This window comes from Raphanus sativus, chromosome 5, assembly GCF_000801105.2.
Source record: "Raphanus sativus cultivar WK10039 chromosome 5, ASM80110v3, whole genome shotgun sequence".
Classification (NCBI taxonomy): domain Eukaryota; kingdom Viridiplantae; phylum Streptophyta; class Magnoliopsida; order Brassicales; family Brassicaceae; genus Raphanus; species Raphanus sativus.
The window spans coordinates 20,102,927-20,128,480 of NC_079515.1; the positions used below are offsets into that span (position 1 = coordinate 20,102,927).

Below are 25,554 nucleotides of genomic sequence, written 5' to 3' on the forward strand. Positions count from 1 at the left end.
CAGAAAATATATTAGACGTCAATATAATAAAATTCACTGAGAAATTATGTAATAATTATTTTCAATCATTTAACTTCATAATATACAAAAACAACCAAAACACAAGTTTATAGCAAATTCTACAGTGACGATAAAAAAACACAATCCGCTTTTGCAAAAGAATAAAAACTGCCCGGTCTAAAAAAATCAAAACACAAGTTTTATAGCAAAGTTTACTTGACAATAAAAAAGCATAATCTGCATTTGTAAAAGAATAAAAACCCGCCCGACCGGGCGGGTCATGATCTAGTGTTTCATTACATCAGTTGCTCCGTCGTGTGTGTAATTGCTTTATAGAATTAATAAGAGTTACTAGCTACTTGCCCTGAGTTGATGCTTCATACGCAATAGCTACTATAAATATGCATGAAAATAATAAATCATATCAACTTAATGGTAACAAACTATTTTACTTCGTATGTTTTTCTTACACACATGAATACACTTCTATTACTTTCTAACCTCTATAGCTTAAAATGAAAAGGTTTTGAGGTAGCTAGGACTTAGCCATGGCCCATGGATAAAATGTTTCTTTAGTTGGATATATGATTTTGCAGTAATATTGTAGTATCAATCAATTAAAAAAATTGTTATGAATTTTGGGAATTTTAAATTTACGCACGGTGATGTCTGGAAAACAATACTCCAGTATCCATGAACATCATCATATATAAATCATTAGTGGTTGAGTACATGACAACACAATATTAGTGCATGGTAATTGAAAATAAAAAAGTTCAGCAAATAACAAATCCAATTCCAACCCTCCTTATCTGCTGGTATGCATTAGAAGAATCACTTGATATTGTAATTTATGAATTCCAGTCTATCGAATTAAATTCTGAATTTAATGAAAAGTGATGTTAGGAGAACTAGCAATTGGAGAGTTGAAAGTTAGTTAGATATAAATAGAAAATTAATTATAGCGTTGTGGATATTCCCATTATTTATATCGCAATGTTATTCCATGCTTCTTTGTATTTGGTTCGATTTATTCTTTATTTACATGACTTTAAAAAAGGGTTGAGCAAACTATGCAGTTGCAACTGAACATGACGCGTGGATTTTTTTGCTTTGTTTTGTTAATCTGTTGGGACCATGGCATGATTCATGACGCATCCGATTTTTTGAACAGAATTTTAATGAATGAACAGAGACAAATAACAATGGATGCTAAAATAAGTGCTTGACCAAGACTAGAAAAAGGAAGAGAAACAATAAAAGGATGGCAAAAGAAATTTTTTTAAAAAGAGTTGACTGAAATAAATGTAACTAAAAATTCGAAATTCTAACTTTTTAGTTACAATATTAGACAGTAGCAACATCGGACGGTGATGAATAACTTGTGTTTCATGACAACACTATGAAATCACAAATGTTCTATTCGAATAAAATCATTATATGAATGATAAAACTTGAAATGCTAAGTATATTTACAAACTTTATAATATGCCTTGAAACAAGTTGAAACTGGGAATCCATTAGCAAGGCAGCCTAGCAGATGAGTGTTTTTTTTTATTAAGCCCTCTCTAAACACATGTCTTTACAAATCTTCCTCATAATTTTCTTCTGTTAGTCATAGCAATTTCTAAGACGAAAGCACTTATTTGTTCAAGTGAAATTTAAATGGAAAACTATCAATTCCAAGGAAAATCAGATAAGATACTAACAAGGAGAGATAAGTTTTACAACCTGAAATCAAACTCAAGGTTTGGCAGTTATGTTTCTAAAGGAAGTTTCGATCAGATCACACATAATAAGGACTGAATAATGTCATACAACCTGCGAAACTTTGTTGGCTAATGTAATAGAAGTAGTAGTGGATGAGTTTGTATCAAAAGGGTCTGCCTTTTCCTCCAAGCCGGCGTGCAAGCTCAAAATCTTTTCTCACTGATATGAAAGAGAAGCAGATATGGATGAGCTATATATAAAGGGAGACAGAAAGTGGGTTCCTTTATGTTTGGGTGGGAGGGAGGGAGTACTTACTTAGAGTAACACGTTTTGCATGGATAGCGCAAAGCATTGCATCAGAGAACAAGCCAACTAAGAAATCTTCTGCCGCCTGCACCCCACAAAAGAAAAGAATTAAAGATAAGTTTTAATTAGTGATCATCAAGTGGAAAGATAGGAAAAAAAAGAAGTGGGGGGGGAGTAACCTCTTGAAGAGCAATAAGAGCTTCAGCAGTCCAACGCGTAACATAGGCAGCGGCAAGGTTGTGGGTGATACTTCTGACCTGGGGTAGGTAGGTAGAACAACAATGTTGCAATTAGCATTGAGCATTTCCTTATCATAATGGTTGGGATATAGAGTAACAGTATTAGTAAATTGAAGCTAAAGACATCATAATGGTTGCTCTGAATTCTATATCGGTATGGTTCACTTGCAGTCACTGTAATGAATAACTAGAGATCCCTAGGAGAAAGCTTTGGCACTACTCTGTTGGCATATTTGTGTAATATAATGAGGAAAAAGAGGAGAAGGTTACTTCTCGGATGAAAGGAGCAGAAGGGATAAGAAGTTTGGTGGACTTCTGGAAATGGCGAATCTCTCTGAGGGCAACAGTTCCAGGCTTGTAACGGAAAGTCTTCTTCTTGGAACCTACACAGACAACGGAAGAACCAAAATGCAATAAGAATGGAGAGAGATAAATCCAAAATAGAGAGAATGATCGATCACTCACTTTTAGGCATAGCTTGTGTAGTTCGCTTAGTCCCTTTCTTCACAAAACCAAAAAAGATAAGAGCAGTTTAGGAAGTTGATAAAAGGAGCAAATAGTAGTGAATGGAAATATATTACTTACTTTTCTACCGGAGGCGGTTGTTGCTGGTGAAGAAGCTGTAGTAGGAGTTGCTGCAATTGTCAAAATCACACGAGAGAGAGATGAAAAGGATATCAATCAAATCATTAGAGAGAGACATATTAGAAAATATATTCACTCTGTTGAGCTTCTTCACCTTGGCTGCTGCCTCTTCTCGTCGGTGTCTACAAATTTTTCAATTCGTCAAGAAAAACAGTAACGAGATTGCGTCGAAACCTAAAACGGAGAAAAAGATAACGTACCGCACTAGGACCTGCCGCCGCCGCCGCATCTACAATTTCAGATGTCAGATTTAGGGTTTCAACAGAAAAATAAGAAAAAAAACTGGGTAAATAAATCAAAGAAAAAAAAAGACAAGAGAGAGTAATACTAACTAGGTTGATTGCGATCTCGTGCTCTGGTTGCGAAATGCTTCGTTCTCGCCATTGATTACTGCCGCCGGATTAGGAATCGCACCCGTAAGATATGAAAAAAAGTATCGAAACAGATGAATGAGAGATTACTAACGGATGGATGTGGAAAAAAGCGGGAGTTAAATTTGTTTTCCCGCTTCACCTTAAATTTTTTGATTTTCAAATCCTTCTACTTTCCCACAACTCATAAGCCATGAATGGTCTCACTTTTTAACACGCCCATCTCGCTCAGAAGGTTTGCTCAGCAGATGAAGGAAACTGATACCACCGTAAACCGGAGATATAACCGGATTGAGTTTTTTATAAATCCAAGGGAAATTAAACTACCTTAAAACCGCATTAAACCAGCAAAAAACCGGAAATGGGCAACCACTAACCTTGTTTCCAACCGGGTTCAATTTTTTTTTTTTTTGAAAAAGACCGGGTTCAATTATTAAATGTATCATTTTGAGTTTCATTTAACAATCGATACAATTAAAACAAGATTATTTCTGATTTATATACTTAAATGAAAATCGTAATTTTACCAAAAAATATTCTTACTTTTATAAAGGATTAATAAAATTCGTTAATGTCATTTAAGTTTTATGATTTTGGACTTATAGATACATCTAAATGGATCAATAAATATTTGAGTTACATATATTTATAAGATATGTTAACCTTAAATTTAATATAAATATTCTAAATTTAAATACTGGAACTACGTATACAATGAATCCAATATAAATTAACAAAATATAATGATATTCAAATATTATTTTCTTAAATATATGTATAAAAAAAAAAGATCATTCAAATATTATGCATATTTTAAACACAAACCAAAACTCTATATCTTACACCATGTATCATATACATATTTGAATATCACTTTTGTGTATCATAATTTAAAGATAGAATAAATTGAGTATATACACAAAAAAATTTAAAATATTATTTATTCTGTCATTTTACGTAATATTGATATGCAATAGCAAGTATTTAACATTACTAACACAATTATCATAAATCTAAATTTTAAATATAAAATAAAAAGTACAAATTTATGTTATGTTATTAATAATGTAAATAAACTAATATTGTCATATCAATAAGTTTTTTATATTATTTTTTATTTAAATGACATAACAAAAATTTCATCAAATTTTAAGGAATCACACAAGTTTATATAATATTAAATATGAGTAATTTAATCAAAAATTATAAATATTTTTAGATATTTTGCATTTTGTCGGATCAATGATATCAGATCACGGATTAATAGTGATTTTTTGGGTTTTTATCGGATTCTATCAGATTTTTAATTTACAAACTTTTCATTAAATCCAGACATGATTATATACAAAAATATGGATATGAAAACACTTCTCAAAACAGAAACATTATACTTTTAAATTATCTGTTTTCAAATAAAAAGTTACAAACTCACGCAAATTTTATCAAAATGGTTCAACAATAAATATATAAGCTTTCAAAGATAGTAATAATTTGTAAATTGAATAAAGATAAAAAAATAGTGTAGATTGATTGTTAGAACTATTATACATATATGACAAAAACTCATTTTTAGTTTAAACTTTATTACTAATATCATAATTACGTTTCAATAATGAGAAAATATTGTTCTTTAATGCAATATCTATACTATTAAATCAAACATATAATATTAACTTTATTTTACACAAATACCCCATTTTAAAGAAAAAAATAAATGATAAAAATATATAAAAACTCAATTGTTATGATTTAAAACAAAGATAATGATAATTTGTAAATCATTTTTAGGTTAATAAATGAAGAAAACAAATAGTACTTTTAAATGCGGATGAAAATCTAGTTAATTTTATTTCGTAAACTATTTTTATTTTTCGTCTTATCGTAAATAATATATTTTAGATATATGCTGACAAAAGAAGATACAGTAAAAACTCTATAAATTAATGCAATATTGGATAATTTTGTTGACAAAACTTTCTTAATTGACAAAACTTTCTTAAAATTAATTAGGACTATAGCATTTTATTAATTTATAGAACTATTAATTGACAAAACTTTATTTTTTAAGACTTGTCTACTTTTACATATATCTTTATCTAAAATAAGAAAAATATTTGAGTTTTAGTGTATATATATTAATTAAATTTTCGAAATTCGCATTTATATTGGTTTATTATATTATTTAGTGCATATTAAATATATTTCATAGAGTTTAAATATAGATTTAGATATAATTTTACTAAATCTCATTAAAATATATTAAATGTTAAGAAAATATAAACTAATTTTATTGTGACTTTAAAAAGGTAAAATAATGGTTGATTGACAGTCTTATAAAATATGTATACATATAAATTATTAATTTATAATTTTAATGAGATCATATATTTACTTAATATTTTTTTTAAATTATCATATTATTTTATAAATTTATGTTATATTTTAAATCGGCCTAATTTGATTTGGAATTTTTTTTATTAATTTACAGTCCTTATAATTTATTGAATTTTTTAAATAATTTTTCAAAAACGTGATCAATTCCTTATAATTAACCGTTTGATGACACAAAGCCAATATGTAAAGAGCCATCACAACATAATCAAAGAATACAGATAATCAGACATAAAAGTTTTACAATCATTGAGCTTTACTCCGTTTTTCAGCCATTTTCTTCTTCATCTCATGTGCTGCATTGAAAATCCCCATAGTTGGTTGGTTACACACAAAGCACTTCTTGTTCTTCGTGTGATGCTGCATCATTAATATAACACAAAACTCTTTAGTTTCCACAAACCAAACACACAGAATCATGCATTAACTGGCACTTAAATAAATTCACCACCATACCTTTAAAGCGCAATGCTCACAGAAGTAATGCTTGCATTTGGTGACAACTGGATCAACGAAAGCCTCTCTGCAAATGAAGCAAACAAAGGGCAATGCATCTTCATCTTCCTCACTGTTGTTGCCATCATCATCATTGTCATCTTCAACTCCCATAGCTTTGTTTCTCTTCCTAAGTTTCTCGGCTTCTTCCCACTCTTTCTCTATCTGCCAGCCCGGTTTGTAATCTCCACGGTCATGCAAGAACTTGCAAGAATCTCCATATCCACAGTATCCGGTTTCTTTGTAATCCTTGCAGATATCAGGCTGGTAATCGAACCTAGCTGATACTCTGATATGAGCAGAAGCTCTTAATGGCCCGTGTGAGCCTCCAGCTTTCTCGCTGGAGATGGTTTGCTCTCTTCTAAACCCAGCTTTGTGATCCGTATATCCATGGATTCCAGTATACAACTTCTCATCCGAAGCATTATTCCTATTCCCTTTCAATGCTTCATCTGCTCGTTTAAGGACTCTCTCACGGATGGCTCGAGCATCTTGATTGAAGTCGGTCTCGGTTTCAAGAGTCGCAGTGGCTCTACTGTCGTTTTGAACCTGGATCTCCTTGGATGAATCGTAGTGGAAGACAGGTCTCTCGCTCGTGGATGGTCCAGAGGAGAAGAACAACTTGCTATCAGGTTTAGCAACTTTCTTAAGGTTGTTCAAGACAAAGCTTCCCCTTTTTGAATAGCCGTCTTCTTCTTCTTCGTCAGCGTCAAGCCGTCTTTTCCTTATGTTTTTAGCCTTTGATGGCTTCTTGAAGAGAGTACAAACTGAAAACATGGGAACAGTAGTAAATTAAAAGGTTTCTTTTAGCTAACAAGGGGGAACTGGGAAGAAGAATACTATACCAGCGAAGCAAGCCGAAAGGTATCATGCAATGCCGTGCTTAAGTATGTATATATACGAAAAGTAAGGCTTACTAGTATAAAAAAAAAGGAAATATTACCATAGAGTAACAAATAATATTCAAGAAAAAGGGAAAAGACATATTATTCATGGTAATTACCAATACTGAAAATTAAGGGGCTCTTTAGAATTTCATATGTTGTGTGGCCTGTGGCCAATGCCTCTTTGCTAATAAGGCACGGGTCTAGCCTTCTGGCTCTGGGTCTATGTAATATGATAGTAAAACTAAGAATTTCGAATCATCCCCTCAAACAGAGACTTCTCTTCCTATATTCTTATGCAGGCGCGAACTGCCAAGTCAACCACTAAGCCCAGTACCTATCAGTCTAACATCTCAAAGAGGCAACACAAAGTTTCTTAGCATAAGTAAGAGAAAAGAAAGGAGATGTACCTTGTTGAGATAGATATTCTTGTTGCTGAGATACTTCCACAGAATCTGACATTGTTATTTAAGATTATGTAAAACAAACAATCACACCCACTTGAGAGATTTTCCCCTTATTGTTTGCCTGCATGCATAAGACCAGATTTTAGCTACTTGTTGTTACTGATCCAAACAATGTATCGACTGTTATTAACATCTTCGTCTATGGACACTTTCAATTCCAAATTCGTATACCACCAAATAACCAGTGCTGATAAAACCTCCCCAATTTCATTCACAGCATAAACGGAAAACATGAAGAAACCAAACCTATAATCCAGATAGAAAACCCCCCAAGTTGGAAAAATCCTTAAACTGAAATTGGGATAAACGCATCTACCAATGAACCACAGTAGAGAATATTATATTATTAAAACCGGAAAGAAGGATATAACAGTAACCTAGCTATCAGTTTTCACCCCGCAGGTGAACAACGTCGGGAAGAATACCTGAGAGAGAAAGAGAGTCGGCTTCATTGAAGATGGGTCACTGATCTAAATTGGCGGCCTAAGGGCTGCCCTTATGTGCCCTTAAGTGTTTGATGAACAAAAAAAAAAAAAAAAAAAAAAAAAAGTTAAGGGCTGCCCACCAATAATGATGGCCTTATATTCTTAATGGCCTTTCTAGTTACCCAGTTGGCCATTTACCCCCCTTTTGAACAATCAATCTTATTGTTATCCTTGCCATGCATAGGCGTCTCCAAAAATAGGCCGTTTGAAGTTTATTTAGGATTTTGGTCTTGTATGAAAAATAATAAACCAACAACAAAACATATTTTATATACTTTTATCAATTAAAAAATAACATTATAAAAACATCAAACTAAACTAAAATTCATTTTTGATATAAATTGTTTCTTCTCTTTTTTCTTTTAAAGTTAATAGTTTTAAATTTGAAAGTTAATCACTTATTCTTTCTTCTTCCCATGCATGCACTTGTGCCATTGCCAACATTACTGGACGACAATACCTCGTGCGCTTTCTTCACAAGTGTGATAATCATCAGAACTTGTGTTTTGTTTGAATTACTAGCTCTCCTTATATATGCAATCATACAAAATAGCGTGTCTAATTAATTAACAGCCTATATTATAAGTATTGTTGATCAAGGCTAAACAAGGTTAAAACTAAAACCCTTTTGGATTTCTGATTGGAATATTTTTCGAATTAGTAGGAAGTTTGAAACAGTCTTGTGAGCCATACATACTACTAACTTGATTCTAAGAATATCTGAATATGATAGAATATTTGCACTCTTTGCTGTTAATAGTAGATGATAAGCTGGCAAACTCAATTTTTTTACAAAGACGGAAGGCGAGGCACCAAAGTACACGTAGCTTTAAACTCTCTCAAAAATGAAATGCAAAACTCACAAATACCTCTCTTGGATCCTTGATGTTTCTTACTTAGGGGACAGTATAAAAACTAAAAAGTCTAGTTTCTTGATTGAATCTTTATACACTGTTACATACATATATAGGGACTTGATGATGTCTTTGTTTTCAGGTAATTTCGTTGTCATTCACCGGAAGCTGGGGCTTGCGATAGTCTCAAAATGATTTGGACTCTAACAGAAGAGTTAAGAGGAAATAAAAGCCAGAACTATTATTTTTAGAACCAGATGAAGGCGATGATGATATATTATTTTTCAGGAGCTTTTAGTTTCTAATATAGCCAGCCATAAAAAGTAGGAAATTAGGAGATATTTATATAAAAATTGTTCTCTTCCCATTTGGTTTCACTTTCCACTTGTTTACTATAATGGCTCAATATGAAATATGTAAATAATTTTGTTTATGGAATCAGTTTTTAGATGATAATTCTTCTGAATAAACCCAAAGTTAGTTTATTCGGAAAAAAAAATAAAAAGAATCAGAGCAAAAGAAAAATAAACAACTAAAAATAGATTCTGCCAGTGCCACCACCATACCATCTCCTCCGCTTTCAAGCCATCAAGTTAAAACCGATCAACGACCACCGCAGGTGGATCCTCCCGGACAAGACCAATCTGGTCTTCATAAGCTCCAAACGGGTTCTCACCTTCGTAATTTCCCGGTGGGTTATAAACACAAATCGCATAAAGGCCACCGTCTGAACAATCCACACGTGCACACCCAACCTTGGTGCTATCTCTCCACACGATCTGCGTGTAGTGTCCACACATCTGCCCCGGCTCACACGTGTTAGCCTTCACGTCGTAATACTTGTTCTCATCGGCCCACACTTTAACGATGTTCATGGTCCTCCAGTGATTATGTCCCGCCCAAAATATGTTTTCTCCGTACGGACCGTTGGAGTGAACAAGCCTGCAGTCCCCAACGCGCTGTTTCGCCCACCCACGCGCGTACGCCGCTAGTCTTCCGTCCCATTGTAGCGGTGGTTCTCCCACGCGGGCTCGTATGAGGTTGTGTGCGTATAGGAACTGGATACTCGCTCTGTTTACTTTGTTACGATGTCGTCTTCTTCTCCACCAGAACCTGTACGAGGATCGTCTCCCGGTAAATGATAGTGATGATGACAGAAACCGAGTACTTGTCCCTGACGAAGAGTTAACGGAGATCTGTTTAGAAGGCTCGCTGTTATTAATTTGGCCCGTCACGGCCCAAAACTGAAAGAGGAATAACACAATGGCGACGAATATGATAAACGGAGCTCGTAATCCCTGCTTACGAAGCTCCATTTTTCAATAAAGAAAAATGGAACCTTTTTACCGGAGAGTTAATTTACTTAAAATGTAGGTGAAAGTATAATTAACTCTAGGGTAGAATTTGTGAGAGGGAACGAATTAATCGGTAACTGTTTCTATTTATGAACGTTTTAAATGTAAATTTATCTTTTGCAAGTCAACCTAAGTCGCCGCACGGTCAATATTGAATATCGGAATGCCACTAGGAATAAAAACGGTAGTTAAAACCACATGTAGTCAAAATTTAAGATGAAGTGGTACAAATATAAATACATAAATACACAAGACGTACTTGACCGGTTGGTTCATCAACCAAATCTTTTTAAGACGGTTTTTTTTGGTCCAGGCAAGGCTAGCTATGGCTTTGTCTACGCGTAATCTGTGACTGAAGAATGAGAAAAAGAAATCACAACTAGAGATCATAAAAAATGGAGAAAAGAACATAGTGTTTAAGATCAAATGTAAAAGAGAGAAGAAACACTTCTTGCTTCATGGTACTATTACTAAGTGCTCACTCATCATTACATGGTGGTGGCATGAAAAAAATGCATACGGAAAGATTAAAAATCCCACATGAGAATCAAATAAACATTCCGTGACGGTCTACTTGTTTAATGATTCCTATATTATGATGATGATCAGATATACACATTATGATATCTTATCCACCTAAATGTATTGTAATGATCTGACTATAACAAGTTCCATGAGAGGTTTTAATGTTCCCAAGATTTTTTTAAAAAAAAAAGCTAACCTCCATAGCTACGGAGACAAGTGTTTTCACTCGCCTCTAGACCAATAGCCACTCTTTCCACCAGTTTTACGTTCAAGCCTGACATCTGTAATGCTGATATCTTTGGAAGCAGCCTTGCACATGTCGTAAACAGTTAAACCAGCAACTGATACAGCAGTCATAGCTTCCATCTCAACTCCTGTTTTTCCAGTGCAAGAAGCTTCTCCTTCGATGTCAACACTGAAATCCTCAGGGTTTAATCTCAAGTCAACACGAACATGCGTAAGAGCAATGTTATGACACAATGGGATCAAACTGCTGGTTTGTTTCGCTCCGTTGATGCCAGCGATTTTGGCCACTCCGAGAACATCTCCTTTCCCCATTTGATTGGCTAAGACCAAATCGAAAACTCTTTTCCCTAGAATCACTTTGCAGCAAGCCAATGCGGTTCTCTTAGTGTTGTCCTTTGAAGAAACATCCACCATCTGAGCTTCCCCGGAGACCCCAACATGTGTCAGCTTAGAGATATCATCGGTAACCACTTTTGCAGGTTGTTCGTATTGCCTAGAACTCTCCGGTTTTGTAGATCCAATACTGGAGTTCAACTCAGGGTAGTCCATTGTGGCAGGAGGTTCAGCTCCAAAGATTGATTGCATTTCCTGAAACACGATGATGATCAGCTCAAAACCAACGAAGATGTGGGAATCTGTGGAGAAAGAAACGAACTTTAAAGCAGTAAGACAGGATCTACTTAGTTTTCTCTCAACACGATTAGTTGTAGCTAAATTACAGAGAGTAAGAAAACCTGATTCAGCTCATTCAATACTCGGAGATCGATTTCTTCGGAAATTTTACTGCTGAAGGCCCTTTTCTTCGGGGAGATCACAGCCAATCGACGGAGATACATGGCGCGTCGGAGCGTCGAAAACATTTTATTTCACGACAAAAGACAGAACAGAATGAGAGAGAGAGAGAGAGAGAGAGAGAGAGAGGCATAAAAGTAGGGTTCTACTAAACCGGAAAGAAAAGATTAGCTAATGGTTCTCTTTAACCCGAAATAACCGAAATTCTAGCCTGGTACAATTTAAAAACAACATTGGTGATGATTGGTTTTGGTTGTATGTTTTTTATCTTTATTTTTTTTTAGAATCATTGATCCTCACCAATCATGATGATTGTAGTTTCAATTTTTAAAGTAAAAGCCTACAGCAGAGTTTTACAAACTTTTACCAATCAAAAAATAATAGGAGCCGATTGGTAATGAATATAGCTTAAAATTTTTACCGTAGAATTTTAGCTGTAAATTTTTTATTGTTTCCGTAAAATTTATTGTTATAAATTTTAGCTGTAAGATTATAGTTATAGTTTCTTTTTTCAAAAAAAAAAAACATATTCCCTATATATTAATAGAGGAACATTTGAAAAGATTTAACCACACATGTTTGTAAAAATTAAAAAAATATCTCTCTTAGGTGTCAGTTAATTAGCATAGCAATTTGGTGATATGTCATCTCCATATTATAATTGAAAAGTTGTTGGTCTAAAGGCAACTGAGACAAACTCGCTAGGATTGATTAAATGTTATATGCATATCTCGCCAACCTTATAATTTTCATACCGAGCGAGATTTAATACGACAATTAAATGGCCACTCTTCGATATTAATTTCAAAGTAGATTATTAAAAGAAACAACTGACGTTATGTTAAGTTAAAACAAAAAGATTAAATGCACAAAAGAATATTTCCGCACTTCCCTTAAATAAAAGCTACAGAATTTCGTAAGATGATTAACATATATATGACAATTAAAGGTTTTGAATGATAAATATTCCCTCTGTATCAAAATAAGTGAGTTTTAAGGGTTTTTATTTTGTTTCAAAATAAGTGATGCTCTCACTAATCTAGATAAAATTTAATGTCATTTCAAATCTGTGACCAATTAGAAAATAATGTATTTTTAATTGGTTGAAATAGTATTATTTAATGATATTTTTATACAACCAAGATAAATCACATAAAAGTTTGTATTTTCTTAATCCTTGTGAAAAACCTTTAACCCCACTTAAAATGATATAGAAGGAGTATTTGATAATATTTTTTGTAACTTAGCTCTTTTTATTTGATTTTATATTATTAAAAATATTAAACAATCAAATTAACCATATAATAAAAAATTAGATTTTTTCTTATATGTTATATTTTGAATTTTTTAAACGACTATAAATTATTAGAAATTTAAAAATACCACTTTGAAAGTTTTGTGATGAATGGTTTAATTTTTTTTGTTATAACAAGATACAAATAATCATAAAATTGTATTAATATAGATTTTTATTTAATAAATATTCAAATTAAATAATATCTATATATATATTCCCTTATATATTAATTGAGAAACATTACAACATTATTTCGTACTCACATGTCACCATGAGTATGAAATTCAAAATTCTTAGAAAAGTATGTTGGTCCATCTTAATTTATATTATATTGTTTATTAAACTAACTATCAAATTTATAAATAGTGTACAAAAGAATATTCTTGCACTTTTCTTAAATAAAAGGTACGGAATTACCTAATATAATTAATGTATATATGACAATTAATGATTATGAATAATAAATATTTGATAACATTTTGTATATTAGCTCTTTTTGTTTGATTTTTTATATTATTAAAAGATATTAAACAATCAAATTAACTATATAATAAAAATATATTTTTCTTATATGTTATATTTTGATTTTTTTAAACAACTATAAATTATTAGAAATCTTAAAATATCACTTTGAAAATTTTGTGTTTAATGGCTTAATTTATTTTTTATAATAAGATGTAATGATCATAAAATTGTATTAATAAGGATTTTTATTTAATAAATATTCAATTAAATATATATTCAGCTAACTATTTAAAGCAAGAAAATGAGCTGCATCAATTTAGTCGTCCAATTGAAGCCCTTCGATTTTGGAAATAGAATGGTAAAACCATTAAAATGGTTTTCAGTGATGTTAAAATAAAATATTAAAAAATTGTATAACTTGTTTTTGTAATAAAAAATCACTTGATGACCACATTACGGTTTTATAGGTATAAACATGGTGATAAAATTTTAAGTTCAAATCGATCAGACTCATCATAAACTCAAATAGATTTCAGTCCACAATTACAATTTCAAATACTAAGCCCAATATATAGATGATTATATAAAGAAAATATACTGTATGCATATTAATACAAACACATATACATATTTAATTTGTCAATACTATATATTTTTAATTTTTATTATATAAGTTCACTATGCACAAAGCATAGGTCTTATCCTAGTGATTAGATAAATCAGATGTATAGACTAGTACTCTTTCCGTTTCAATATACTTGATGTTTTAGAGAAGTTTTGTTTTTTCATAATAGATTGATATTTGCACAAATCTATGTAACTTTGACTTTATCAAAAATGTGTAACCAATTGAATTTTTATTATTTTTATTTATGATTAAATAAACTAGTTTTAAATTTTAATTTAGTAATACGTTTAATAAAAAAAGTTTCCTTAATATTTTATGCATTGAGGTAAAACATCAAGTAATATGGAACAAATGGATTTATATACTTATATTCAACAATGTAGTAATAGACATGAAACAAAATTTATAAAAAAAAAAATTTTGTTGAATAAATAAAAAATCATAATTCTGAAAAAATTATAAATTACATTAATATTTTTTTTTAAAATAATAAAAAATATTTTATGAGAGGTATGTAATTATCAAAGAACTTGAGTAAATAAATAAAGCTCTTATGTAGACAAGTCGTATGGCGAATAAAAACTAAAAAAACAATTGAAACTTTTTCCTTCCATCTCCTATTTCTATGTGATTCAAAATATCTATATTCCTAATCTTTCTCAGAATTTTGATCCCACGTTTTGATCTATTTTTCCTTTATAAAACTGCTCTTTGTCAAATTGTTTTTCATATATAATTTGCAATCATCGTCAAACTTCACCATATTACTCTTCATTCTCATAGTTTCAAATAATGTGATTATCAGTATCTTTTTATTGCATTTCCTTTGTGTTCTCACAGCTTCACTTCACCATACTAGGGCTACACTGCAAGTCTTTGGTGCCCGAGGTTACAAAATAATTGGAAACCAAAAATTTATCAGTGAAGAAGGTAACAAAGTATTGGCAACGGGCCTATTATTTGAAAAACGAGTATATGCTAATGTATTGAAAATGCCAATAGTACTTCTTATAAAATCGTAGTCCGGAGGATACTTACTGCAGGTATATAACCAAAAACTAAGACGAAACTAGAAGAAACCCCATTCAAAATAGTAGGTTCTTCATCACAAACTTACTCACCTTCTTCTGTCTCTCCCAAAAGGCTATTTATTATTCTGATTTCTCTCGCACCACAATAATCGAAACACCGTATATGTCTGTTTTGCTAAACAACAATATGCTTCATTATTAACATGCATAAAGAAAAACTAGGGGGATAAGCATAACGTTGTTCAAAAAAAAAAAGGGGATATAAGCATAACAAGTTAGCATTTCTTTCTAATGGTATATATAGTCCAATTAGAGTTAGAATGGGCCGGGCTGATGTACCGGGTAATCGTAATTATATTTGTGTAAACCATAGACTATGTTCTTCATTGATAACAAAAAGTTTTTTGTTTTGTTTTCTTTTTAATTGAAAACTAGATCTTGATCCGTGCGATCGCACGGATATTAATTTTCAGTTTTAGTTTTTATTTATTTATACTAAATAGTATATTTATAATATTTGATCTTTTTATATTGACTAAGATAGGGATGAGTATTTGAGTATCCACTCGAATTCGGTTAAAATCTATTCGGGTTTGAGATTTTCGAGTTTAAAGATTCTAACTCTATTCGGGTATTTATAAAATTTGGTTCCTGTTTGATTTGGATCTTTGCGGGTTTGATAACCCGTTTAAATTATTTTTAAATTTTCAAAATTTATATATCTTTAAATATCCTTAAATCTAAAAAAATATATAACATGTAAATTTGAGTAATGTAAGCTAAAGTACCTAAATTAAAAACTAAAATAAATTTAACTTGAATATTTGGATGAAGAATAAATATATATTTTAAGTATTTTTGGTGTTTTGATTATTTTTTTATCTACTTTAGATGTTTACTTTTGACTATTTTTTATATTTCAAATATTTTAAACAACTTAAAATAGCTTATATCTTGGATATTAACTCGAAAAATAGCTAACATATTGAAGTATATAAATATGATTTAAATACATTAGAATATCCGAAATATTTTGTTCGGATAATGTTTAGTTATGGTTCTCTAAATACCAAAATGGTAAATCTGTTTGGATATTATCTAGTTTCGGTTCAAATTTGGTAATATTTTTTTTCGTTCAGATTTGTTCAATGAAGAGTTGATATTATAATTTCCATGAATTGTTTGTCCAATAAAAATGTATTTTTTGAATTTGACATTGATTTAATTGAGAAGTTAATGAAGTGTATTTAATTCAAATTTAGTTTTAGAAAACACATTAATGTAAGTGAAAAAGACAAAACATTAAAATTGAAAGTATTATTTAATTGTGTATTTAATTCAAATTTAATTTTGGAAAACACATTAAATTAAAGTGGAAAAGACATCAATTAAATATGAAGTATTATTTAATATCAGTTGCATGGAAGTGTAAATAACATTGAAAACTAAGGGATATTCTATATGTGTACTTCTTTTTTCAGTGATGCCAATCATTTATATTAATCCCATATCGGCTTCTCCACGGTTAATAATTAAATCTGTATATGTTCATTTTGTCAAAACTGAACTCCGCATTCAATTTCTACAAAATCCATCATCGTCACCTTTTTGGTACCAACCAAAACATAATCATAAAAAACTTACTTTATATCTAGCAAAAACTCACGAAAGGTAAAGGCACCCACCAAACTTGCTCATCGTATGAAAGAAAACAAAAGAATAACTTATAGCTCATCGGAAAAAAGAACGTCGTACAGACACACGCACACAGCTGTAATTCAGTTACTTCCTGTTTAAAATACGAACAAGTGTTGAAATTGTTTCAAGAAAGCACCGGAAGACAAACTGACTTTTTTCTGGGTCAAAGACAAACTGATTTTTTTTTTTTTGTAAACTGAGACAAACTGATTTTATATCTCTAATTGGTAGTGAAGCCAAAGCCGTAAATGATCTGATGAAAGAAGAACTGAAGAAAGAGTGTTTTGTAACTCCTCTTGCTCGCTATATCCCAAGTGAGAGTAGAAACTTTTAATATTTTCTTATGTGTGGAATTTTTTTTTATTTATAGACGTGATTGGTTAAAAAGTGAAGCCATATACTTTTTTTTTGTAACAGACCATATACTTCAGGTGATATTTATCAAATGCCCTTTTATGTCAATAAATCACCGCACGAAAACGTGGTTTTTCTTGTGATAGTCATATTATTCTTGAAATCCGTATATGTTTTATTTATTATAAATAGGTTCATGACATGAATTACTGATATAATAGCCGTGAATATCATGGTGTATTCGTTTGTACGTAACTTTAAATTTAATAGCAAGTAAAATCCTAAAATAAAACTTCTAAGAGTTTCTGAGTGGTATAGAGTCTATAGACTATAGAGTTTAGACTATGGTCCCCTTCCCTTCGAAAAGTCATCAATGCTATTATAAAAATAGCGACCTCTGTGGACATGCGCTGCTCGGATATATGAATGAACATAAAGTTAATAATAAGGGTTCTTTGTAGATATGTTTTCACGAAAATGGCATGCATGCACTAAACAATTACACCTAATAAAGCGATCTCAAGTAAAATAAGAAAAAATATAACATGAGGTTTTCCTGGATTTTTTGGAGTAAATTATATAATATATATATACATGTTCACTAAAAAAATTTTAAGATGTTAATAGCAAGGCGTGTACGTGTTTCATGGATCCTATGAAACATGAGTTCGAATCCGTTTACACTAAGATTACCTAGTTCATGGCTACTAGAATATTTACATGATCTCCCAGTTCCTAAGGATTAAACCATGAATTATCAAAAATAATGTTGATGTTATGTGTATATGTCAATAGGTGATTAGCATATTTTTTTTTGAACGATGGTGATTAGCATGTTTTGGGTCTTGTTTTTCGTTTTTTTGGATAACAAGTTCTAGACTTAACTAGTTCATAATTTACCTGGACAGAAAATCAGAAGATATTAACTAGTTCATAATTTACCTGGACGGAAAATCAGAAGATATTTTCTTTTGTCAAAGAAAACAACAAGAATTTTTTTTGTTTTCCTTCTTCTAATATGTTAGAAGTTGCCAGCTAGTTTTTTTCTGCGATCAATGTTTTAGCTTTTTATGTTACAAAAAAAATGTTTTAGCTTTCCAAAGCCTTTCTTCAAAATAAAATAAAAATAATATATTTTAGCTTTTTACGTTGTCTAAAGTATAATATAGAGATGCATGTCGATTACGAAATCTGAGAAGATAGTGGTCTGTATTATTTATTCTCTAATCTTACTTTTTTTTTTGGCATCACTCTAATCTTACTTAACTACAGACGTATATGATAGGACATCGCCAGTACCTTAAGCTATTGAAAACCTCTCCCCACCACTCCCGTATGATAGGAGACAGAGATCTGACATATACACTATTTTGGTTCAATTTGACATATAGAATTTATTACTGGGGACATTAATAAATCATGTTCAAAATGTTTGTTCTTATGCGATAGTATAATCACTTCCGCTACAAAACTATGTAATACTGGTTTGATTTGATTCCGATAATTGCTGTAACAATCCATAGGCAGACTACAATCCATATTGTATATGTGAACACAATATACCGTGGTCGCTGACTTCACAATTTTAACAATGCACTCATTTTTCATCAGCTAAAGTAATCGGCCGTAGTCAGATAGTTCTGTGATAAAAAAAAAAAATAGTTCTGTGATTTTTTATAAAAAGAAAAAGAAGTTCGATGATTTAAAATTTACTATGTTGGAGGTCACTTATGTAAATTCGTATGGGACCCGTAACGCTTTTGGTTATTGGATGAGAGTATGAGACTATAAATGCTGACTACAGTGTGTGTGTGACTAACCACATCACAACCTCCCAAGCTCTTTTAATAAATGTTAGAAAAAAGAATGAAACAATCACCACCACCAGTTACCGACAACGAACTAACAGCCGCGGCTACTACTGCAGTTAAATCTTGCAGCGGAGGCGGTAGAGAAACCTTCTCGACGACGAGGCATCCAGTGTACCACGGAGTTCGCAAACGTCGATGGGGAAAATGGGTTTCCGAGATCAGAGAGCCCCGAAAGAAATCTCGGATTTGGCTCGGATCTTTTCCGGTGCCGGAGATGGCAGCTAAAGCTTACGACGTGGCGGCGCTTTGTCTGAAAGGAAGAAAAGCTCAGCTTAACTTCCCCGACGAGATCGACGATTTACCTCGCCCCTCGACGTGTACGGCCAGAGATATCCAAGTCGCGGCGGCCAAAGCAGCCAACGCCGTCAAGATCATTAAAACAGGAGATGACGTGGCGAATATCGGTGACGGAGATGATTTCTGGGAAGGCATAGAGCTTCCAGAGCTTATGATAACCGGATGTGGATGGTCGCCGGAGCCTTTTGTTGCTGGAGATGATGCCACGTGGCTGGTGGATGGAGAGTATCAGTTCATGGCGTGTCTGTAAGTGCATGTAGTTGTCGACTGTGTTGTGCGTATTCGCTATACGTGTGCGCTGTATCTGTTATTGTCTCCGCTAGATCGATTAAATGCATGCAATTATATTTTTTATGCATTTTATTATTTGACTCTAGTTTATTGTTTTACGTGATTAATATATTTATATATAGATACTATCAGGTTTGTACGATCTCTAAAACAAAACGTTCGTGTGTTCTCGGTACACTTTTTTCAAATAAATTTCCTTTCATAAGTAATAATGATATTAGCTTAATCTGATGTCTGATTTATGGTTGATGTTATTTGAACAAATCTTAAGTTCATCTTCTAGGGTGGGCGAATTTTTAAATTTACCATCCCTCTAATAGCCAATCAATATATCATGTAAATCAATAAATAAAAATATTAACTTCTTTAAATTATCCAAATTATCTAAAAAAGAAAATAACATTAATTTTAACGACACTAAAGTTGCAAACTATCCAAAATAACTAAAAAAAGTGTTAGTTTTGGATATGTTTTTGAAAAAGAAAAAATATTTTCATGGACGCAGAACAAATAATCCATGGTTCGAAATTTCTTTGATCGAAATGACTATTTTTATTATTATTATTTTAGGACACCATCCAAATCAAAATTATTCTATCTTATTAAAATAGAAATATTTTTTTAATTTTGTTTAACAACATGAATTGCAAAATTAAAAAACAAAATAAAATGTAATTTGGACACAAAAATAATATCTATTTTGAACTTATGTTTTAAAAAAACTGTTACTATAAAATTGAGCTACATTATTTAATTTTCTATTAAAATCTATTTTGATAACTAAATTATTTATTAGGTCATTATAATTATTAGTTATTTATTATAATTAGTGATATTTATAGTTTACTAGGGTCGGCCCGTCCTACGGACGGAATATATTTTACTTGTGATTTAAATTGTTATTTTTATATGATTTTGTGGTTTGTTTTAGATTTATATTCTCAAGAAATGTGTATGACACACTATTAAAAAAGGAAGATCATATTACATCACATAAATAATATCAGAAAAACAAATGGTATCAATTTGAGACAGTTATTAATAAATGATACAAAATATTGGTTTTAACATCAATTATTGTAATTGATGTTGTTATTAACTTATATTTGTCTATATTAATCTTTGTTAAACCAGTAAATATCAATTAAAAATATGTATTTTATATACGTTTAAAAATATGCAGTTTACTCTAAAATAAATTAATTTAATATTTACTATTGTTTTTGTTGTTCTTAGAAAGCAAATGGTTTCAATTTGAGACACTTATTAATAAATGAGATGAAATATCTGTTTTAACATCAATTATTGTAATTGATGTTGTTATTAACTTATATTTGTCTTTACTAATCTTTGTTAAGCCAGTAAAAACCAATTAAAAATATATTGTATTTTTATATACGTTTAAAAATATGCAGTTTACTCTAAAATAAAAATTAATTTTAATTTTTACGATTGTTTTTGTTGTTCTTAGAAAATCAAATGGTATCAATTTGAGACACTTATTAATAAATGATACAATTTTAACATAAAAAAACCCTCAACTAAGTTTGTTTTGCATAAAAACCCCCAAACTAAGTATTTAATGAAATAACCCCTAATCTAACTTTATTTAATGAATTAAACCCTCTCAGGTCATAATTACCACTACTACCGGTAAATCTTTAGTTTATGGGGTTTTACAATAAGTAAACATAGTTGAGGGTTTTACCATTAAAAAAAATAAAAAACCCAAATATAATAACATTACTAAAAATTAGTAACTTTAAATTTTCAAAATTAGCATTTTTAAAAAATTATATAGATATATAAGTCTGATTTTTTAAAATCAACATTATATATGTATAAATTAAAAATGTAAAAAGCCAAAAAAATATAAAAAAAATATCTAAAGCTTTACATGTATTAAAAATTATATAAAAATTTAAAACAATGTAAAAGACAAGTAAATATAAAAAAAATATATATCTTAGCTAGTAACTTTAATTTTCAAAATTAGCATTTTAAAAAAAAAAATCTATAAATATATGAGTCTGAGTTTTTTTAAATCAACATAAAATATGTATAAATAAAAAATATATAATTAAAGTTATACATATATAATGTTGATTTTTTTTAAAAAACAATCAGACTCATATATTTATAGAAATTTTAAAAAATGCTAATTTTGAAAATGAAAGTTACTAGATAATATATAATTTTTTGGTACATTTTTCTTGTCTTTTACATTTTAAAGTTTTAGATAATTTTTATTACAGGTAAAGCTTTAGATAATTTTTTTTCTATTTTTGGGTTTTTACATTTTTAATTTATACATATATAGTGTTGATTTAAAAAAAAATCAGATTCACATATCTATATAAATTGAAAAAGCTAATTTTGAAAATTAAAGTTACTAATTTTTAGATAATGTTATTATATTTTAGATTTTTTTATTTTTTTTTTATTTTAATGATCAAACCCCCCAACTATGTTTATTTAATGTAAAAACCCTTAAACTAAAGATTTACCAGTTGTACATGTAATAATGACCTGAGAGGGTTTAATTCATTAAATAAAGTTAGTTCGGGGAGTTATTTCGTTAAATACTTAGTTTAGGGGTTTTTTATCCAAAACAAACTTAGTTGAGGGTTTTTAATATTAAAAATCCTAACATCAATTATTGTAATTGATGTTGTTATTAACTTATATTTGTCTATATTAACCTTTGTTAAGCCAGTAAAAATCAATTAAAAGATATATTGTATTTTCATATACCTGTAAAAAATATGCAGTTTACTCTAAAACAAAAATAATTTTAATTTTTACTATTGTTTCTGTTGTTCTTAGAAAAACAAATGGTATTTTGTTATTAACTTATATTTGTCTATATTAATCTTTGTTAACTCATATATGTGTAAAAGTATGCAGTTTACTCTAAAATAAAAATAATTTTAATTTTTACTATTGTTTCTGTTGCTCTTATTATAAATCAAAGGTTTTATAAATTAATAAAAAAGCTTTTACTTTTTTCATTACTGTATTTATTTTACATATTTAGTGTTTGTTATATTTTATTATAAAAGTAAGTAAGATAAAAATACTTGACACTATTGTTGAAATTCATTACATAAATGATAAATTATTTATCATTCTTATATATTTGTCTGTGAATCCTTTGGTATTTTTAATACTTTTTGAAACTTATTTATATTAGATAATGTGAAAAATGAATCAATTTACAATTCATTTTCTAAAGTTAGTTAAATAACATAACAATCTAAAAATTATTATTTAAGTATAGACACAACTTACTAAAACTTTTATAAGATAAACCATATTATCCAAACTTTTATAAAGTAAACCATATGAAGCCAAGGTCATACCACATTGAAGTAACAATCATTCATTTACAGTCTGTTACTATGAAACTAATAATCCTTTATAGTCTGTTACTATAATATAAAGCACACAAACAAAAAAAATACAGAAGAAAGAAAATACAGATTTCGCATAAGAACATAACGGTCTTGATACCGAACAATTTTGCTTCCTTGTGTGTTCAGCCCCTTTTGGTCCACTCAGTCAACTTTGGGAACTCTGTTCCGATACTGAACTCACCAAACTTCTCCATAGCTTTGAACCAGCTGTAATAACCCATCAACGCGACGTCTAGGAACCCAAACACTTCTCCACCGTAGTATGGTTCCAAGCTCTGTTTCAAGTGTCTTGAAATGTTCAAGCATTCTTTCTTGGCTGCAACTTGCTCGTCTCCCTTTGCTCCCCATACTTTCAATGATGGGATAAAACTAAACACACACACACAACAAAATCAAACAAAATCATTACACAGTGTACATACTACATACACACTATAACAATCATATCATCATCTTAAACCAAGGGTTCCTCCCAATCCTCGCAACAGAAAAGAATAGCTAACAGCTAACTCTATCAGTGTTTTTGAATTGGGTAAAGGAGAAGAGTCTCTTACCGATGAAAGCATTTTTGCGGCTGTTATTTGGCTTCAAGTTACCAAAAATGTGGAGAGGAAGACCACCGCCTCCCAGTCTCTTCATGTTCTTCCTCTTGCACCTCCTATGTCCATCTCTTTTATTAAAAAACAGTTAAAAATCAGAACAAACTCACAACAATCATTACATAGAAGAGTAAAAAATCAGATCCCACTCACTTTAACATCGACCATGAGCAACCCATATAAGCTCCCCAGCACGCTTGATATTCCTCGCTTCCCAGTACCTCCGCAGCCGAGCCTCCACAACCGATGAACACCTACCAAACTTCAAATCGGAAAAAAATACCATAGAGTTGGCCATTGAGAGAGATTAGTAGAAGTTCGGAGATTAAGAGAGATAAGGTGCAGATGGATGAACAGATCACTATCTCCATAAGAGAAATACTAACCTATATTTATAACAGAGGAATGGTGATTTCGACGACGGACCGACGCATTGAAGATCCATTAGTAGAGATCATAAATCAATCCGTTACATGAGAAAAGAAGAAGATCGTTTGTCTTCATCGCCGTCAAACTCACAGAAACGAAGATGGAAGTAGGGTTAGCTCGAGTAAGAGATACTCAGGGCCGTAAACAAAACAAAAAAATTAAGCCTACAATTATTGGACAAAAACACAACAGACGAAAGCCCAATATGATTTCCAATTAAATGAATCGCAGCGTTTAGTACAGGGGGACAGCTGTCGCGACTACAGAAGAGGAATTAGTGACATGGATGCTGATGTGTCAGCAGGAGGAATCCAACCTTCTTTTATATATATAGATATATAATACGTAATTAATATTTCTCTCAAACAAACTTTTCTGTCCATTAATACCCTAAATATGTTATTATTAATTTAAAAATTACATTTTTAATATTATTAGATTTTATGAATTAATAACATTTTTACAAGTTAAAGTAAACACCTGTTCAATCGGGCGGATCAAGATCTAGTTTGTATTACGAACAAAGCTAAATACAGTTAGATGAATCAACATCACCATCGAAAAGAATATAATTAACATCGATTTAGATATATACGTGCTAAGAAATAGACTTGTCCATAAAGGATCATCCGTAAACGTATCAGACCTTTGATATAAGCAGTCCGACCCTAAGCTCGACATAAGATATATTATCTCTGTTTCTAAACACGTCGCTTTGATATTTTTCATACATTAAAAAGTTAACCGAAACCAAGAGCTCTTGGCCTAGTGGTAATGGAACTCCAGCTGGAGTGCCCGCCCTGGGTTCGAGTCGCCTTGGCCACCTTCCCGCCTATAACCGTGCGTGCCCGGATGGAAGGCCTCGTGGGGATTAGTCTGGGCTTACCGCCTGGGAACCCCCACGGTTATCAAAAAAAAAAAAAAAAGTTAACCGATATATATATATATAATTGTTATTAATATTAATTGTTATTAATTACACCTATCTAACCAATATAATTTGAGATAAATATTTTTTTTATAAAATTGATGCCGTTTGGAATTAATTTTCAAGTGAAAATAAATATAATTTGAATTGAAATTGTAAAATTATTTTTCTGTGTAACAAGAGAAAGTTAAAATGATATTTATTATGAACCAGAAGGAGTATAAAGTAGTAATTATTTGACCTAATACAAGTATTTAACATTTTGACATGTGCATATTAAGCTGTAGTACTGTAATAGAATTATGTTCGTGTAGGGCACCTTCACGATAAGACGAGAACGCGGAAAGTGTACCCGCATGTAACCAAGAGCTGTCTTGTTTGTTAGCGAACTTTGAAATTATTAGTATTTGTCCTTGCATCGTCGTGATACGATTTTGCACCACATATCAGGATATGTAATACATCACGTGTTGAATAATCACGTC

General features: G+C 30.9%; 5 protein-coding genes across 9 annotated transcripts; 1 reads left to right on the plus strand and 4 right to left on the minus strand.

The window, feature by feature from the left end:
- Window positions 1-1,676: 1,676 nt before the first annotated feature.
- LOC108859294 (histone H3-like centromeric protein CENH3) lies at window positions 1,677-3,382 on the minus strand. Of its 3 annotated transcripts, none has more exons than XR_001950465.2 (9): window positions 3,233-3,382; window positions 3,101-3,129; window positions 2,977-3,022; window positions 2,841-2,890; window positions 2,721-2,753; window positions 2,526-2,638; window positions 2,196-2,273; window positions 2,026-2,101; window positions 1,677-1,929 (listed from the first exon to the last, which is right to left on the minus strand). XR_001950465.2 is itself a non-coding variant. In XM_018633181.2 (9 exons), the coding sequence occupies exons 1-9, from the start codon at window positions 3,282-3,284 to the stop codon at window positions 1,874-1,876; spliced, it is 537 nt and encodes a 178-aa protein (XP_018488683.1). In that variant the 5' UTR covers window positions 3,285-3,375; the 3' UTR covers window positions 1,677-1,873. The 3 variants fall into 3 exon arrangements, 2 of the variants coding, with proteins under 2 accessions (XP_018488683.1, XP_018488684.1); XM_018633181.2 differs by having other exon boundaries at window positions 2,721-2,757; window positions 3,233-3,375; XM_018633182.2 differs by having other exon boundaries at window positions 2,721-2,757; window positions 2,995-3,022; window positions 3,233-3,373.
- A 2,407-nt stretch (window positions 3,383-5,789) lies between these two features.
- On the minus strand, window positions 5,790-7,996 carry LOC108860094 (zinc finger CCCH domain-containing protein 1). Of its 3 annotated transcripts, none has more exons than XM_018634006.2 (4): window positions 7,934-7,996; window positions 7,452-7,569; window positions 6,119-6,924; window positions 5,790-6,022 (listed from the first exon to the last, which is right to left on the minus strand). In XM_018634006.2, the coding sequence occupies exons 2-4, from the start codon at window positions 7,501-7,503 to the stop codon at window positions 5,909-5,911; spliced, it is 972 nt and encodes a 323-aa protein (XP_018489508.1). In that variant the 5' UTR covers window positions 7,504-7,569; window positions 7,934-7,996; the 3' UTR covers window positions 5,790-5,908. The 3 variants fall into 3 exon arrangements, with proteins under 3 accessions (XP_018489508.1, XP_056867192.1, XP_056867191.1); XM_057011212.1 differs by lacking the exon at window positions 7,934-7,996 and adding an exon at window positions 7,886-7,930; XM_057011211.1 differs by lacking the exon at window positions 7,934-7,996 and having other exon boundaries at window positions 7,452-7,722.
- A 1,259-nt stretch (window positions 7,997-9,255) lies between these two features.
- On the minus strand, window positions 9,256-10,200 carry LOC108860057 (pathogenesis-related protein 1A). Its single transcript, XM_018633964.2, has one exon. The coding sequence runs from the start codon at window positions 10,161-10,163 to the stop codon at window positions 9,441-9,443; it is 723 nt and encodes a 240-aa protein (XP_018489466.1). The 5' UTR covers window positions 10,164-10,200; the 3' UTR covers window positions 9,256-9,440.
- Window positions 10,201-10,351: 151 nt separating this feature from the next.
- Window positions 10,352-11,865, minus strand: LOC108857480 (cyclic pyranopterin monophosphate synthase, mitochondrial). The gene is made up of 3 exons (XM_018631469.2): window positions 11,708-11,865; window positions 10,924-11,561; window positions 10,352-10,554 (listed from the first exon to the last, which is right to left on the minus strand). Exons 1-2 carry the CDS (start codon window positions 11,831-11,833, stop codon window positions 10,950-10,952), a joined length of 738 nt encoding a protein of 245 aa, XP_018486971.1. The 5' UTR covers window positions 11,834-11,865; the 3' UTR covers window positions 10,352-10,554; window positions 10,924-10,949.
- Window positions 11,866-19,042: 7,177 nt separating this feature from the next.
- LOC108859599 (ethylene-responsive transcription factor ERF023) lies at window positions 19,043-19,909 on the plus strand. The gene has a single exon (XM_018633510.2). The coding sequence runs from the start codon at window positions 19,090-19,092 to the stop codon at window positions 19,654-19,656; it is 567 nt and encodes a 188-aa protein (XP_018489012.1). The 5' UTR covers window positions 19,043-19,089; the 3' UTR covers window positions 19,657-19,909.
- Window positions 19,910-25,554: the final 5,645 nt, after the last annotated feature.

Coding starts and splice junctions, on each gene's coding strand:
- LOC108859294 (XM_018633181.2), bottom strand. CDS start 3,284: ATGGCGAGAACGAAGCATTTCGCAACCAGAGCACGAGATCGCAATCAA. Junction 3,130..3,232: donor ACGAGATCGCAATCAACCTA/GTTAGTATTACT, acceptor CTGAAATTGTAG/ATGCGGCGGCGGCGGCAGGT. Junction 2,102..2,195: donor CTCTTATTGCTCTTCAAGAG/GTTACTCCCCCC, acceptor TGTGGGGTGCAG/GCGGCAGAAGATTTCTTAGT.
- LOC108860094 (XM_018634006.2), bottom strand. CDS start 7,503: ATGTCAGATTCTGTGGAAGTATCTCAGCAACAAGAATATCTATCTCAA. Junction 6,925..7,451: donor AGAATATCTATCTCAACAAG/GTACATCTCCTT, acceptor CCATGTTTTCAG/TTTGTACTCTCTTCAAGAAG. Junction 6,023..6,118: donor GTGAGCATTGCGCTTTAAAG/GTATGGTGGTGA, acceptor TTAATGATGCAG/CATCACACGAAGAACAAGAA.
- LOC108860057 (XM_018633964.2), bottom strand. CDS start 10,163: ATGGAGCTTCGTAAGCAGGGATTACGAGCTCCGTTTATCATATTCGTC.
- LOC108857480 (XM_018631469.2), bottom strand. CDS start 11,833: ATGTTTTCGACGCTCCGACGCGCCATGTATCTCCGTCGATTGGCTGTG. Junction 11,562..11,707: donor TATTGAATGAGCTGAATCAG/GTTTTCTTACTC, acceptor ATCGTGTTTCAG/GAAATGCAATCAATCTTTGG.
- LOC108859599 (XM_018633510.2), top strand. CDS start 19,090: ATGTTAGAAAAAAGAATGAAACAATCACCACCACCAGTTACCGACAAC.